General features: G+C 43.4%; 1 protein-coding gene across 1 annotated transcript in view; it reads left to right on the top strand.

Moving 5' to 3' along the window:
- The window catches only part of LOC148442758 (thialysine N-epsilon-acetyltransferase-like), a 105,136-nt gene extending 92,132 nt beyond the window's left edge, over positions 1-13,004 (top strand). The window contains exons 5-7 of the mRNA XM_088463518.1: positions 275-376; positions 977-1,017; positions 12,750-13,004. Of these exons, the coding sequence (XP_088319644.1) occupies positions 275-376; positions 977-1,017; positions 12,750-12,959 (353 nt within the window). The 3' untranslated portion in view covers positions 12,960-13,004. The remainder of the gene's footprint in view (positions 1-274; positions 377-976; positions 1,018-12,749) is intronic.
- Positions 13,005-13,737: the final 733 nt, after the last annotated feature.

Genomic DNA, 13,737 nt, shown 5'->3' with positions numbered 1-13,737 from the left:
GTCCTGGATGGAAACCTTTATACTGAGTGTGTAAGAGGTCCATGGTACCGGATGGAAACCTTTGTAATGAGTGTGTAAGAGGTCCATGGTACCAGATGGAAACCTTTATACTGAGTGTGTAAGAGGTCCATGGTACCAGATGGAAACCTTTATACTGAGTGTGTAAGAGGTCCATGGTCCCGGACGGAAACCTTGTTTATGGACTCTTCCGTCTTTCTAAGAGGATTAGTGTCTAAGACTCGTTGCTCAATATCCTGTCTCTGCCCCCTGCCAGGCGTCCCCTTCGCTGGATATGCCCTATTTGCCAACAGTTACAGTAGCTGGACGGGCCGAACCCTACACCTAGAGGACCTGTATGTCTCCCCCCAATTCAGAGGTCAGTAACATCTTCTGGGGATGGGAATGGTCATATGTCACTTATTTACTAAATGGAAGGGATTCAATTAATAGCCAACTGCATTCACACCTCACACTGGGCTTAATTCAGAGGTTGGCGCAGTGGCAATGGCGCACACAATAGTCCGATGTCATAAATACGATCCGTATCTCGCCACTGCCTGTATCTCGCTGCTGCCTGTATTTTGACCCTGCCTATATCTCACGCCTGCCTGCATCTTGCTGCTGCCTGTTACTCGCTGCTGCCTGTATCTGGCTTCTGCCTGCATCTCATTGCTGCCTGTATCTCTCTGCTGCCTGTATCTCGCCCCTGCCCTTATTTGTATCTGATCGCACCTGTTACCTGCCCTTGCATGTATCTAGCTGCTGCCTGTATCTCACTGCCACCTGTTACTCACCCCTACCCATACCTTGCTGCTGCCTTTATCAAACTGCTGTCTGTATCTCGCTGCCACCTGTAACTCACCCCTGCCCATATCTCACAGACTTTTGCATGTACAGTAGGCCCAATAAGTCTCTGCTAACCACTCTAATATCAGCAATATGCAGATGCTGACCTACTGTCCTTTCTCTCTGACAGGACGGGGCATTGGGCGGCTACTAATGAGAAAAGTCGCTAAGGTAAGTACATGTCAGAAAGAGTTTTTAGCATGAAGGGACATATTTACCACGCGGTTATAGTGTGAAAATACCGCCTCGACCCGAAATGCGGCAGTGCAAATTATAGCTGGCATTTACCATTATTGAGGTGCGGTACAAAAAGTGGTGGCTACGGTAGAAATTGAGGATGCTACTGTGGAAGTGCAACAGGACGAGGGGGATATTTGTGTATCTGACACAGGATGTTGATGATGAATGTGTTGGGCAATAAGAAGATCCTGTAAAATAACAGCAAGCTACCAGCAGAATGGATGGATCCCAGCACATGCAATCTCCACCACCAACACCTACATCATCAATATCCTCATTAATGATCACAGATAGTTCTCCTGCATCCAATATGCAAAGTCTACCTGACTCCTCCACTGCTGCTGCTGGGGGTGAATTTCATCACAGAAGGGGACCAATAAGAAGATTAGTAGTTCACAAAATAATTGACTGTGAAACAATCATTTGCAAGAGGAACCAAGTTGGACAGCCACCCTCCTGTTGCACAGCGGATCACTGAAGCCATGATGGCTATGCTAACATTAGATCTGCATCCAAAATCCACCATCAATCCATCTGGTTTCAGCAGATTAGTTGAGGTCCTGTCTCCCTGCTTCCAAATTCCATCTCAATTCCTTTTTACCAGAATAGCAATTCCTTGGCTGTACAGGGATATTAAAGAATAAGTTATTCTTTATATACAAAATGCCATTGTACCCACTTCACGTAGCCTCAGCTATGTGGACAAGCGGTACTGGTTAAACGAACAATTACATGACTGTGACAGCACACTGGGTGGGTGTATCACCTTCAGCCACAGCAGCAGTATCTAAACACACATCACTACTCTCTGTATCACTGGCTTCACTAAGAGGCATACCAGTGGCAATCTGTTGGAAAAACTCAGGGATGTGATAGCAAAATGACTTACCCCTCTAACGCCATCCTCAGGACTTACCCCTCTAACGCCATCCTCAGGATTTGTAATTTCTGATAATGCAAGTGTGGCCAGAGGCCAACCACACGTGATTAAACTGCATGCCGCTGCACCATTTTTAAAAGGACCTCTAGGCGCAGTGCGCCACGTACTGCGAATGTATACGTAATGTGTTTGAACATGTCATTCAATGTGCTGTGCGCAGTTGTGGAAATGTACTTATAAATGTTTAGCCTATGCACTTATAAGGAATGTATAAGTTGTTTTGTTTTAGAAGGCTGTAACATTTAAGTCAAATGGTTATGAGATATTCTCACCTCCTAGTGACATGTTAATTATCCTGACGTAGTGACCAAACCTTCGTTTACAGGACTTTCATTGATATGCAATGCAGAGGTCTCCTGTGTGTCTCTATGTACAATACAAAGCAAGTTTGGTAAAAGACAAGTTGTTTGTGGTTAGGGAGCTTCTATGTTGTGTAAGAACTTAGAAGGTGTAAGACTCAGAAAGCCCAAACTGGTTTAGTCATAGACATGTGAAGAGACGAATGCAATAGAAATTTGCATTATATTTACCTTTTCAGCAACAGTAAATGCTAACTCAGATTGTGCTTAGGAAACCAAATGTTTTTGGGTGTTATCAAGGAAATTGATTTAATTTCTGTGAAATGTAAGACGTATTTATTTATGTTTTGTGAGATAGCCTGATTGGCTAACAGGAACCCAGGGCGGACTTACCCCCTGTGGTAATGTGTATTGGAGTAGCATAAAAGAAGTCTTCGTGCCTGGTAAAAATTCTTTGAGGAGAAGAACTGCTGATAAGATTCCTGTATGCGATGTACCCCTTCATTCGGAAGGCTGAGTCTTTTTTAAGACTTTGAGCAATAAACATCTTGCCTAACTTCAATTACCTCAATCCTGCGACCAACAGAATTGGCCAAATGCCATTCCGTTCTCCGGCTGTTCTGGGTAAGAGCTCAGTGTCTCCAAGTTCAAGCCCTCTGCCCGCTACCATGCAGACCTGGTCCATTTCCAGGGATCAGGGATCAGGTGGGAACAGCCGTGGCTGCAGCTAGTGAAACGCATACGCAGCAGAAGCAGTTCCAGGTGTAGAGCCTGAGTGTACCTAAGAAGCGGTTCCAAACACTGATGGTAGAGTTTGGTGGTGGCAGCATAGTTACACCCACAGCGCAGTGGGTGGAGTCAGTGACAGGCTGTCACTGATGGTAAGTGGGAATCCGTGATACCCCATGGTCCAAGTGGGGATCGAAACACCAATCTGTGATTGGTTGTCCGGGCTGGAAGCCACCCGGTCACAGCAAGTAACATTCTACTAGCATTATAACTGGGTGAACTTGAACACGTTCCATAATTTGCTCACACATTAAAATTGGTGGTTCAGAATTCTTAAAAAATTAAAGGTACATGCAGAAGATGCTGTCTGTGGCATAGAAAATTTCTGGCCATTCTCTTCATTCAGCAACCGCATGTAAAATATTGCAGCAGCAGCTGCAAGAATAGTTCAATTTGTCATTCCATCAACTGAAGCAAGATTGAGTTCAGACACTGCTAGTCAGGTCATACCCTTAATTAAACTACTGGAAAATCAGCTAGAGAAGCTGAAGTAGGAGATGACACTAAGAAGTCATATGTAATGCCTTTCTTTCCAACTAACACAGATCTTAAGAGATGCAAAGAGCTTCTTGTGAGCATGTTTTCAGCTCAAGTGGCATGACGACATCTCCTGCTTCAGTTTCTCTTGCAAATGTTCCTGTCAGGAAAAAAACTGACCTTTTCCAAGTGACCCACTGGAGATAATGATGAGTCAATTCAGCGCACCACAGATAAAGAACATTATGACATCTGACCAGGCTTAAAAAAATTGCCAACAATTACTGGCACCTTTACCATGACTCAATTTGACACAGTAAGCATCAATAGAATGGTGGAGGATTATTTTAATGAAAATGTACAAATTAGCATGTCATTCAGTCCCTTTGAATACTGAAAGGAAAAAGGGAAATTCAGAGCCCCATGTCCAATCTAGCTATGATGTACTAACAGCATGCTGCCCACTCTTCAGTGTACTCGGAAAGAATGATTAGCCCAGTCGGGAACTTTGTGAGCGATCGGCATAGGAAGATCATTCTAAAAAGAGTGGAAAACTGATGTTTAGTAAAATGAACTACAAATTCTATGAGGAAGAACTTTGTCGACTTGTACAAACAGAGGCCCTGATTCATAGTCGGACGCTCTTTCAGAGCGCTCGCTCTGAATCAGGGGTTTTTTGTGTTGTTGTTTCAGCCTCCTGTGACCACCCACAGCTTATGCGAGCGGCCAGGTGATGGTCGCGATGGTCACGACCATCGTGACCATCGGGCTTGCAACAAGACCCTTGTGGTAGGGTCTCATTCCCGCAAGCCCCAGTGAGCTTCCGGCACCACTGACATCTCTGGTGATGTCAGTGGGGCCGCCCCAAATGTCAGGCATTGCTTCGGGAACGCCTCAGTTTGGCCAGATGCGAGTGCCGGAGTGAGTGATTTGTTGCTCGCTCCAGGGCTCGTGCGTGCGCACTGCCTGGCCATAGACCCGCTTGCTAGCGCATAGCAATTGCGAGCGGGTCTGAATCAGGCCCAGAGTCCCTTATTATATGGTCTGGAATCTTCGCATTTGCAGTATGGGTCCTGCAGCAGACTATCATAGATTGACAGTCGGCTGCTGTTTGGGAGCAGGAGGGAGCAGCGATGGCCTCCGTTTCCCAAACAGAGGTGCATCGCTGCTGTTGGGGGAGAGGGAACAGACAAGGATCTCTGTTGGCTGATGGAGATTTCTTGGCCTCTTCCTGTCATCTCTGGCGGCTGTCTTGTCTGAGCCCATGGGTCACTTAGCCGGCCGAAGTTACCACAGATTATCCAATGCTGCATTGGACAACACAGCTTGGATAAGTAATCCAGTAGTAGGTGTGATGCCTCCTGCTGCATTACCATATCTGCAAGGATGGAACTGCAAAGCTCCTTGCATTACTGAATCAGGCCCAGAGACTGTACAGTTGGATTGCAGTGATGCTGAGCTTGTATTGTGTGGTGATGAGGATGATGATAATATACAACAGCAATATATTAACACTGTTAGTCTTAAGCCCATTGTTAGGTTAGTTTAACCAAAGCACCAAAATGTTGTTTTTTTTTGTGGGGGTCCAAACAAATTAAGCGCCTCAGCCACAAAAGTGGCGGTCCTTGTTGCTGAAGTGCTTGGTTTGTTAAAAAAAAAAAAGGACATGCACAATTTAACATTAATTTTTATTGAATATTTTGTTAGATTTTTTTTCCAAATAAAAAGAGAAAAAAAAGGGGTACAGAAAATAAAAAAAAAAAAAAGAAAAGAAAAAGATAAAGGAGTGGGGGGTACAGGCAATAAGATAACAAATAAAAAGAAGAAAATTACAGATAAAACATTGATATTTTATATTTGGTATAATATAATGTAAAGATAAAAGATAATAAATACTAATAACAAAGACCTCTTCACAACTGCAACAGTCAAATCAAAATAAAGAACATAACAGAACCCTGGAGTATCAACCCGTGTTTACTGTGAGGGATGAGCCCCCCATATTTAACTCATGCCAACTGAACCACTTTATCATTGGTGAATTAGTAGAGGGAGAATATGGACAATTCAGCGTTTCCATAAAAAAACTATGATTTAATTTAGTCTTTAATCAGAATTGAGTTATGGCTGCCCTAGTAGCAATAAGTACATGTCCGATAAAATACCTATGGTTAACTGGAACGTCTTCCTGAAATATATGTAAAAGAGCAGTGGCTGGGGACAAAGACAGCCGCAAACCAGTAACCTCCAAAATCAAGACTTCTACCTCTAGCCAGAGGGGACGTATAGCAGGGCAACTCCAGAAAATATGGAGAATCTCACCCAATTGACCACATGAACGCCAACATAGACTAGATTGGGAAGGCCAAATTTTGTGTAGTCTGTCTGGGGTCAGATAAATATGATAGAATAGTTTCATATACATTTCGATATGAGAGATACATCTAGACATTTTGAATACAGAAAAAAATAATTGGGACCATACATGTGGGTCTAAACTAGGGATGTGCAGGCTCGGTTCTACTCGGTTCCGTTCGGTTCTTTTTACCGAATCTTATTGGCTATCCAAAACTCGTGACAGCTGAAACCCAATAAGATCCGGTAAAAAGAACCGAACGGAACCGAGTAGAACCGAGCCTGCACATCCCTAGTCTAAACATATATTTAAATGATTTTCCCATTTAATAATAGCTGGTATCTTGGCTGGTTCTTCCGCTGTTAGAATTAAAGAATACCAAAAAGATATACCCCCTTTGCGGGAAATTGAGAATATATGTGAACAAACATTAGAAGGGATCGTACCAGTCAACCCTACTAAATGTGGGAAAGATTGAACCCAATGTCTGATTTGGAGAAATTTGTAAAAATCTCTAGAAGGAATAGAGAACCTAGCTTGTAATTGGGCAAAAGAAAGGAAAGTGTTATTTATAAAAAAAAATCATGAAGGGTACGAATACCTTTGGGGTGCCAAGAGGATAAAGTTAAATTTGGAATTAATTGTGAGAGGCCCTGAACAGAGAGATGTAAAGATGGCAGGTTAAATTGTAGGAGGGTAGATAGACTATCCCATGCTTTTAAAGAAGCTAATGTAGCTGTAGACATATTTTTAAGGACTTTCTAGAGCTGGGTGGGACCCAAAGTAAATCACAGAGGTGGAATTTGCCTAACATATCGCTTTCCAACTTAACCAAGGTTTAGGATTGAGAACATTTGACCAGTCACTAAGTTGATCGATCAGACATGCTGTTTGATAAAGTGCTAAATTGGGATAAGTCAAACCCCCTGATGATCTGGACATCATCAGATATGTCTTAGCAATCCTGGCTCTCTTATTATTCCAGATATATTTATTCAGCACTGCATTAAATCTATTTAGCCATGAGAGAGGGAGTGTCCTGGGAATTGATCTAAATAAATACATAAGTTTGGGGAGAAGAGTCATCTTGACGGCCGCCATTCTGCCCATCCAGGAAACCTCGTGGTTCATCCAATCTTTTGTGTAAATAACAAATTGGTTCAATAAGGGGCCATAATTAAATTCAAGGAGAGTGTCTTCTTTAGCTGATAAAGAAATACCAAGATAGCGGAGAGACTGTTTGCCAATTGTAATTATAACGAGATTTAAGAGAAAACAGAAGCTGGGGTGGGACATTTATTGCTAATACTTCCGTTTTAGATGTATTTAATTTATAATATGAGGCCGCAGAATAACTATTAAGCAGCTGTTGTAAATTTGAAAGAGGTTTCCGGATGTGTTACAAAAGGACATCGTCCGCAAAAAGACAAATTCTATGATGTGACCCGTTTATAAGAGGGCCATGAAGAATGGAGGAAGTGCGGATATATTCTTTTAAAGGTTCTATTGCTAAAACTAAAATCAAGGGGGATAAAGGACAGCCCTGTCTGGTACCATTGCTTATAGGGAACAAAGAGGATAAGAAACCATTGCAACACACACGTGCTCCAGGGGCACTATAAAGTGCAAGAATGGCATCTAAGAACCATCCTGTAAGACCAAATTTGGAGAGTACAGCCTTCATGAATCCCCAGTGCAGCCTATCAAAGGCTTTCTCGGCATCTAATGAAAGTGCCAGAAGCGGGTCCCCGACCTGTGAAAAATGTTCAATGACATTTAAGGCTCTTCATGTGTTATCTGGAGCTTGTCGGCCCAACACAAAACCAACCTGATCTGGGTTAATCAAATCAGGGAGTAACGGATTTAGTCTGTTGGCTACCATTTTCGCATATAATTTAATATCAGTGTTTAATAGAGCTATGGGCCTATAATTTTGGGCATGGGTGGGGTCTTTGCCCGGTGTAAGGATAGTTATAATTCGAGCTTCAAGCATCTCAGGAAGAAATGAGCCTGAATTGGTCCCCGCCTCAAACACCCCCATCAGCGCCGGAATAAGGTCCGATTGAAACTCCATATAGAAATTGTTAGAGAAGCCTTCAGGTCCAGGTGCTTTATCACGTTTCAAGGATTTCATGGCATTTCTCATCTCTCCCTCTGTCCAGGGGGTATTTAAAGAAACTAGTGACTGTTCAGTAAGGGAGGGTAGAGCAAGATCTGATAGAAAAGCAGAGATAGTCTCTGACGTGGGTTGAACTGTGTGTACATCATCTTTCAAATTATAGAGGCGTGAGTAATACTCTGCAAAGGCATTAGAAATGTCTAGTGGGTTGGTCAATTTGGCTCCAGAACAATTATAGGAGGGCCCGAACTGAAGCACAAGCCTCTTCTCCTCTCAGCTTCCGGGCTAAAAGTCGGGATGCCCTATTACCATCCACGTAAAATCTTTGATTCATCCTATCAATTGTGAATTTAATCTTTTTCAAAGTGTATATCTCTAATTCTTCTCTAACTTTAAGGATTTTTTGGAAAAGTACAGAGTTGGAGGGGTCAGATTTATGTAGGTCTTCCAAGTCCCGAAGTCTAGTTTCTACTTCCTTTTGTTTTTGAGCTTCTTGACGCTTAATTCTAGATGCTACTTGGATTGCTGATCCTCTAAGAACAGCCTTAAAGGCGCACCAAAAATTAAAGGGAGTAGTATCCGTGGGTTTATTATATTGAAAGTATTCTGATAGGGCGGACTGAATGGCCTTCCTCGCCTCAGTAGAGGATAAAAGAAAATTATTGAACCTCCATGGTCTACTAGAGGGGAGAGATACACTACAATCCCACATAATTGTCAAAGGGGCATGATCAGACCATGTGATAGGGAGAATATTTGCACCTCTAATCTGTTGGAGGGACCATTTATCTATAAGAGCAAGGTCGATCCTGGAATATGATCCATGAACACGAGAGAGAAAGGTGTAATCACGGGTCGTAGGGTGCATTGCCCGCCAAACATCATACAGACCATACTCCAGAATCGTTCGGCCAAAAGCCCCCGATACACCAGTAGGGTCAGTAGCAATGCCACCACCTGTGTTATTCGATTTATCCATACATGGGTCTAGAACTAAATTAAAATCGCCGAGTAAGATAATCTGACCCAAACATACCCTCTGGGTAATTCTGAAAAATTTCCTGATAAATGACAATTGACCAGTATTTGGGGCATATACAGATGCTATAGTAACAGCTTTACCCTCCAGCTCTCCCATCAAGACAAGGTATCTACCCAAGGGGTCTGCTACTTGGGATTTTAAAACAAAATTACAGTTGCGGTGAAAAAGAATTGCCACTCCCCTCTTCTTTGTGGGACCTGATGCAAAATAGCCATACCAATAATGAGGGTCAGAAAAAGCGGGAGAGGCATCCTTGGCAAAATGAGTTTCCTGAATTGCTATTACGTCCATTTTGTGAGTTCTAAAATAGCGGAGGGCAATCTTACGTTTATGAGGGGAATTTAAGCCCTTAGCATTGATAGACATAAGATTCACCATTTTAACAAATCTAAAAACACGCGTAACCAGAGAAAGAACATCCTATCTGTCCTGGGTTGATCAACATTGGCATAAAGATACAAAAAAAGGCAAGCAATATAGAGCCTGTAAATTGGGTCAAAAAAGAAAAAGAAAATAAAATAGAAGAGAATATAAATAGAAATGACTCCACGGCGGGAGTCATAAGGGCCACTAAACAGACTGGCGAAAATGGTAGAACCACGGGGGTAGTGACACGTTTCCCACCACCTGGGAACAATATAACAAATAACACTCAAAAATAATATAGCAAAACACACACCAAATATATCTGAAAAAACGAATACTAAAAAGATATAAGGAAAAACAAAAAAAAAATTAAGCCTATTTTAGCAATAATCGACATAGAAAATGGTACTAGAGCATAAACACCTTATATCAATCAATATTTAAAATGAATAAAATGTAGAAAATAGTTATCATAATCTAAATCTGTGTAACATATAGAAAAAACAATTGGAGTTTCAAAAAACTGCCTAAACCTGAAAACTTCAATAAAATGTCCAGCAACCACGATATAGGAGACATCATAAACATGGGTGCAAGCATTAAATTAAGATAAAGAAATGTAGATCGTAAAACAGTCAACCGTTTTTGCCTGCTAAGAGCCAATCAGAACTGATTGTAGGAATATGTTCAGTAGATTTCGTAGTGTATGAGATCCGCCAAAGGTCCAAAGCCTTCATACCGTCTTCCGGGGAACATAGCACTTTTGCAGATCCATCGTAAGTGACAATAAGTTTAGATGGAAACCCCCATCTATATTGGATTTGAGCTTGACGTAAAGCTGATGTGAAGCTGGAGAAGGATCTTCTTTTATTTAATGTAGCCGGGGAGAGATCTCCATAAATTTGTAAGTTGCCCAATACATCAGAAGATCTAGCCTCTCTAGATATACGAAGTAAACGCTCCTTCACATGGAAATAGTGCATCCTCACAATAGTGTCTCACGGAGAGGCTTCAGGGGCATTGCGAGCTTTAGGGAGACGATGGATACGGTCTAATAGAAAAATTGTGAAGAAGGTATATCTGGGATTAGTTTCTGGAATAGGGTCACAGCAAACTCAGGAAGCTCCGAAAACTGTATCGACTCCGGAATTCCACGGATTTTAAGGTTATTTCTGCGAGCCCTGTCTTCAAGGTCAGCCATTTTGTCCCGAAGTGCAGAGAGTTCCGCTTGGGTAGTTTCATGAGCGGATATTAGGTCATTGTGGGAGGCGACTACTTCTCCCATCTTATTTTCGAGAAGGTCCGTACGACCACCTAGTTCAGCAACATCATGCTTCAATTCCCCAACAGTAGAAGATAATTCGGCTGTGATATCTTTCTTAAGATCACCTAGGAGCTGCAGCATGCGCCTCACAGTGATAGGTTCATCCATAGAAGCATCATCTGGGGGAGCATGTGTGGATGAAGCTGGAGGAGAAGCAGCAGATTTATCGTGCGACATTCGCGGTCGTGAAGATTGTACGGAGTCTTTCGGCAGTGGGGTGGTCGCAGATGCAGTCTTGAAGAAACTCACCGGAGGGATACCTTTAGCTGGTTTAGGAGTCTTCTTAGGCCCCATGTTTACTGGATATATGACCAATTGAAAAAATAGCTTATAACTAAGTAATCTCTGGAAAAATGGGGATATGCTATGCGGTGTGTAGTTGCGGTGGTGGTGGGAAAATATTCACATTAGAAAATTATCACTTCCATGTGGGGATATTGGGGTATAGGAAATTCCTTTTGAAGCAATATATCACATTAGCCACTCGATGGCAGTAGAATGTCACTGTTGGAGACCATTAGAAATTACATACTCTCATAGCCATGTATAGCAAAAATGCAGAATTGAAAAAAAAAAGAGTATTGTTGGTTATTCACAGCAAGGTGGTAACAGGATGGAGAGTCAAATGTAAAACAGAGGGTGCAGAGTTGAGAGAGCAAAAAAACAGATGAATGTTCCAAATTAGCTATGGTCAGTGAAAAGCGTATGCTATAAATGCCTCAGGAACTATGAGATCCCACTCTGCACTCAGACACCCAGCCCAGCAAAGGAGGGAGAGCATAGACCCCAGGCCAGCTGACAGGTCACTCACCGCGGGTATAGCAGAGAGGGATGCAGCGCTCACAGAGCCGGAATCCGTCCTCCAAAATGGCGGCCGCCAACGGAGCAACAACAGGAAAGCTCCCAACAGAGGTGAGCAGGCAGCCCCGGAGCAGTGCGGGGAAGCACCGATGTCACACCCGAGTAGGCCACTCGGCGGGCAGGGAAGGGAGATGGCCCCACTTGAGATCCACCTCGAGGTCGTGGAAGCGCCGCGTATGAGGCCACCGGGGAGTCCCGCAAATTGAGGCCGCGGCTTCTGTGTGATCAGTAGGCCTCACAAGCGGGAGCGTCGGGGTGCAGTCCAGGGGCACCACTCCACATCCGGAGGTACAAGCGGGTGTCAGGGCAGAAGGCAGTTGTATAAAATCCCCAAAAGGGATCCGGATTGCACTGTATTTGTGCTAAGAAAAAGCAGGAGCTCCTGTCTCCTGCTTCCTCCACGTTCAGCAGCTAGGCCACGCCCCCCTGTGCATGTCCTTTTTAACATACAACATAATCCCCAGGATACTTACATCATGCATCACTTTACATTATAGGCTTTGCCCATCTTCCTGTATTGGTGTAAAGTCTGCTAGGATGTTACTCCATCTCCATTTACCTGTATTGGCCTGAGGCCTGTGATTTTCTGTTTGGAGACATGTATAGTAATATATTATATATTCTTCTACTAGGCATTAACTTTTAGGCTATTAGTTCCCGACTAATGAAAACATTCTGTAGCATTGTATAGTTTATTAAACTGCCATCCTTTCTACCACTGCGGTGCCCAGATTACATGATTTTAGCTGTTTTTTATCAATTGAAAAAATTCCAAACTGAAACACTTGAGGGTGGTTTTGCCAATACACAACAACACAGCAAAACCATAACACGAGGGTCCATGCACATCTCTATTAGCAATAGGGGCCAAGATCAGTGCTCTGAAAATGTCAAAAATGTGCAGCCCCCATAGAAAGATATGGGGGATGTTTTTGCAAATGAAAATGGAGGGACAGAAACAGATATCAGCTGAGTCAGTTTCCACCCCCTAATTTGCAAACACCGCCACTGGCAATGATAACGAAAGATGTGGTTCAATGACTTCCAAACAATCTAATGCTGTCCTTATATCCTGCTGGGTTTTTTTCAGGAGGGTCTAAAGTCCAGCTGCGCCCAGATCCACCTGTCAGTCCTGAAATGGAACCTTCCAGCCATCAGCCTGTACCGGTCCCTGGGGGCTGAGAACCTGACAGAGGACCCTGGCTACCAAATGATGAGCTTCAATGGGGAGGCGCTGAGAAACATGGGAATGGAAGAAGAACCCCGGTGCTCAGTAACACAAGAGGACCCCGACCTATGACATGTACTACCCATCAGTAACACAAGAGGACCCCGACCTATGACATGTACTACCCATCAGTAACACAAGAGGACCCCGACCTATGACATGTACTACCCATCAGTAACACAAGAGGACCCCGACCTATGACATGTACTACCCATCAGTAACACAAGAGGACCCCGACCTATGACATGTATTACCCATCAGTAACACAAGAGGACCCCGACCTATGACATGTACTATCCATCAGTAACACAAGAGGACCCCGACCTATGACATGTATTACCCATCAGTTACACAAGAGGGCCCCGATCTATGACACGTACTACCCATCAGTAACACAAGAGGACCCCGACCTATGACATGTACTACCCATCAGTAACACAAGAGGACCCCGACCTATGACATGTACTACCCATCAGTAACACAAGAGGACCCCGATCTATGACATGTACTACCCATCAGTAACACAAGAGGGCCCCGATCTATGACACGTATTACCCATCAGTAACACAAGAGGACCCCGATCTATGACATGTACTACCCATCAGTAACACAAGAGGACCCCGACCTATGACATGTATTACCCATCAGTAACACAAGAGGACCCCGACCTATGACATGTACTACCCATCAGTAACACAAGAGGACCCCGATCTATGACATGTACTACCCATCAGTAACACAAGAGGACCCCGACCTATGACATGTATTACCCATCAGTAACACAAGAGGACCCCGACCTATGACATGTACTATCCATCAGTAACACAAGAGGACCCCGACCTATGACACG

This window comes from Taudactylus pleione, unplaced genomic scaffold (assembly GCF_031769625.1).
Source record: "Taudactylus pleione unplaced genomic scaffold, aTauple2 ptg001392l, whole genome shotgun sequence".
NCBI lineage: Eukaryota > Metazoa > Chordata > Amphibia > Anura > Myobatrachidae > Taudactylus > Taudactylus pleione.
The sequence above is the reverse complement of the archived record's forward strand: the minus strand, read 5'-3'. Positions and strand labels throughout refer to the sequence as shown.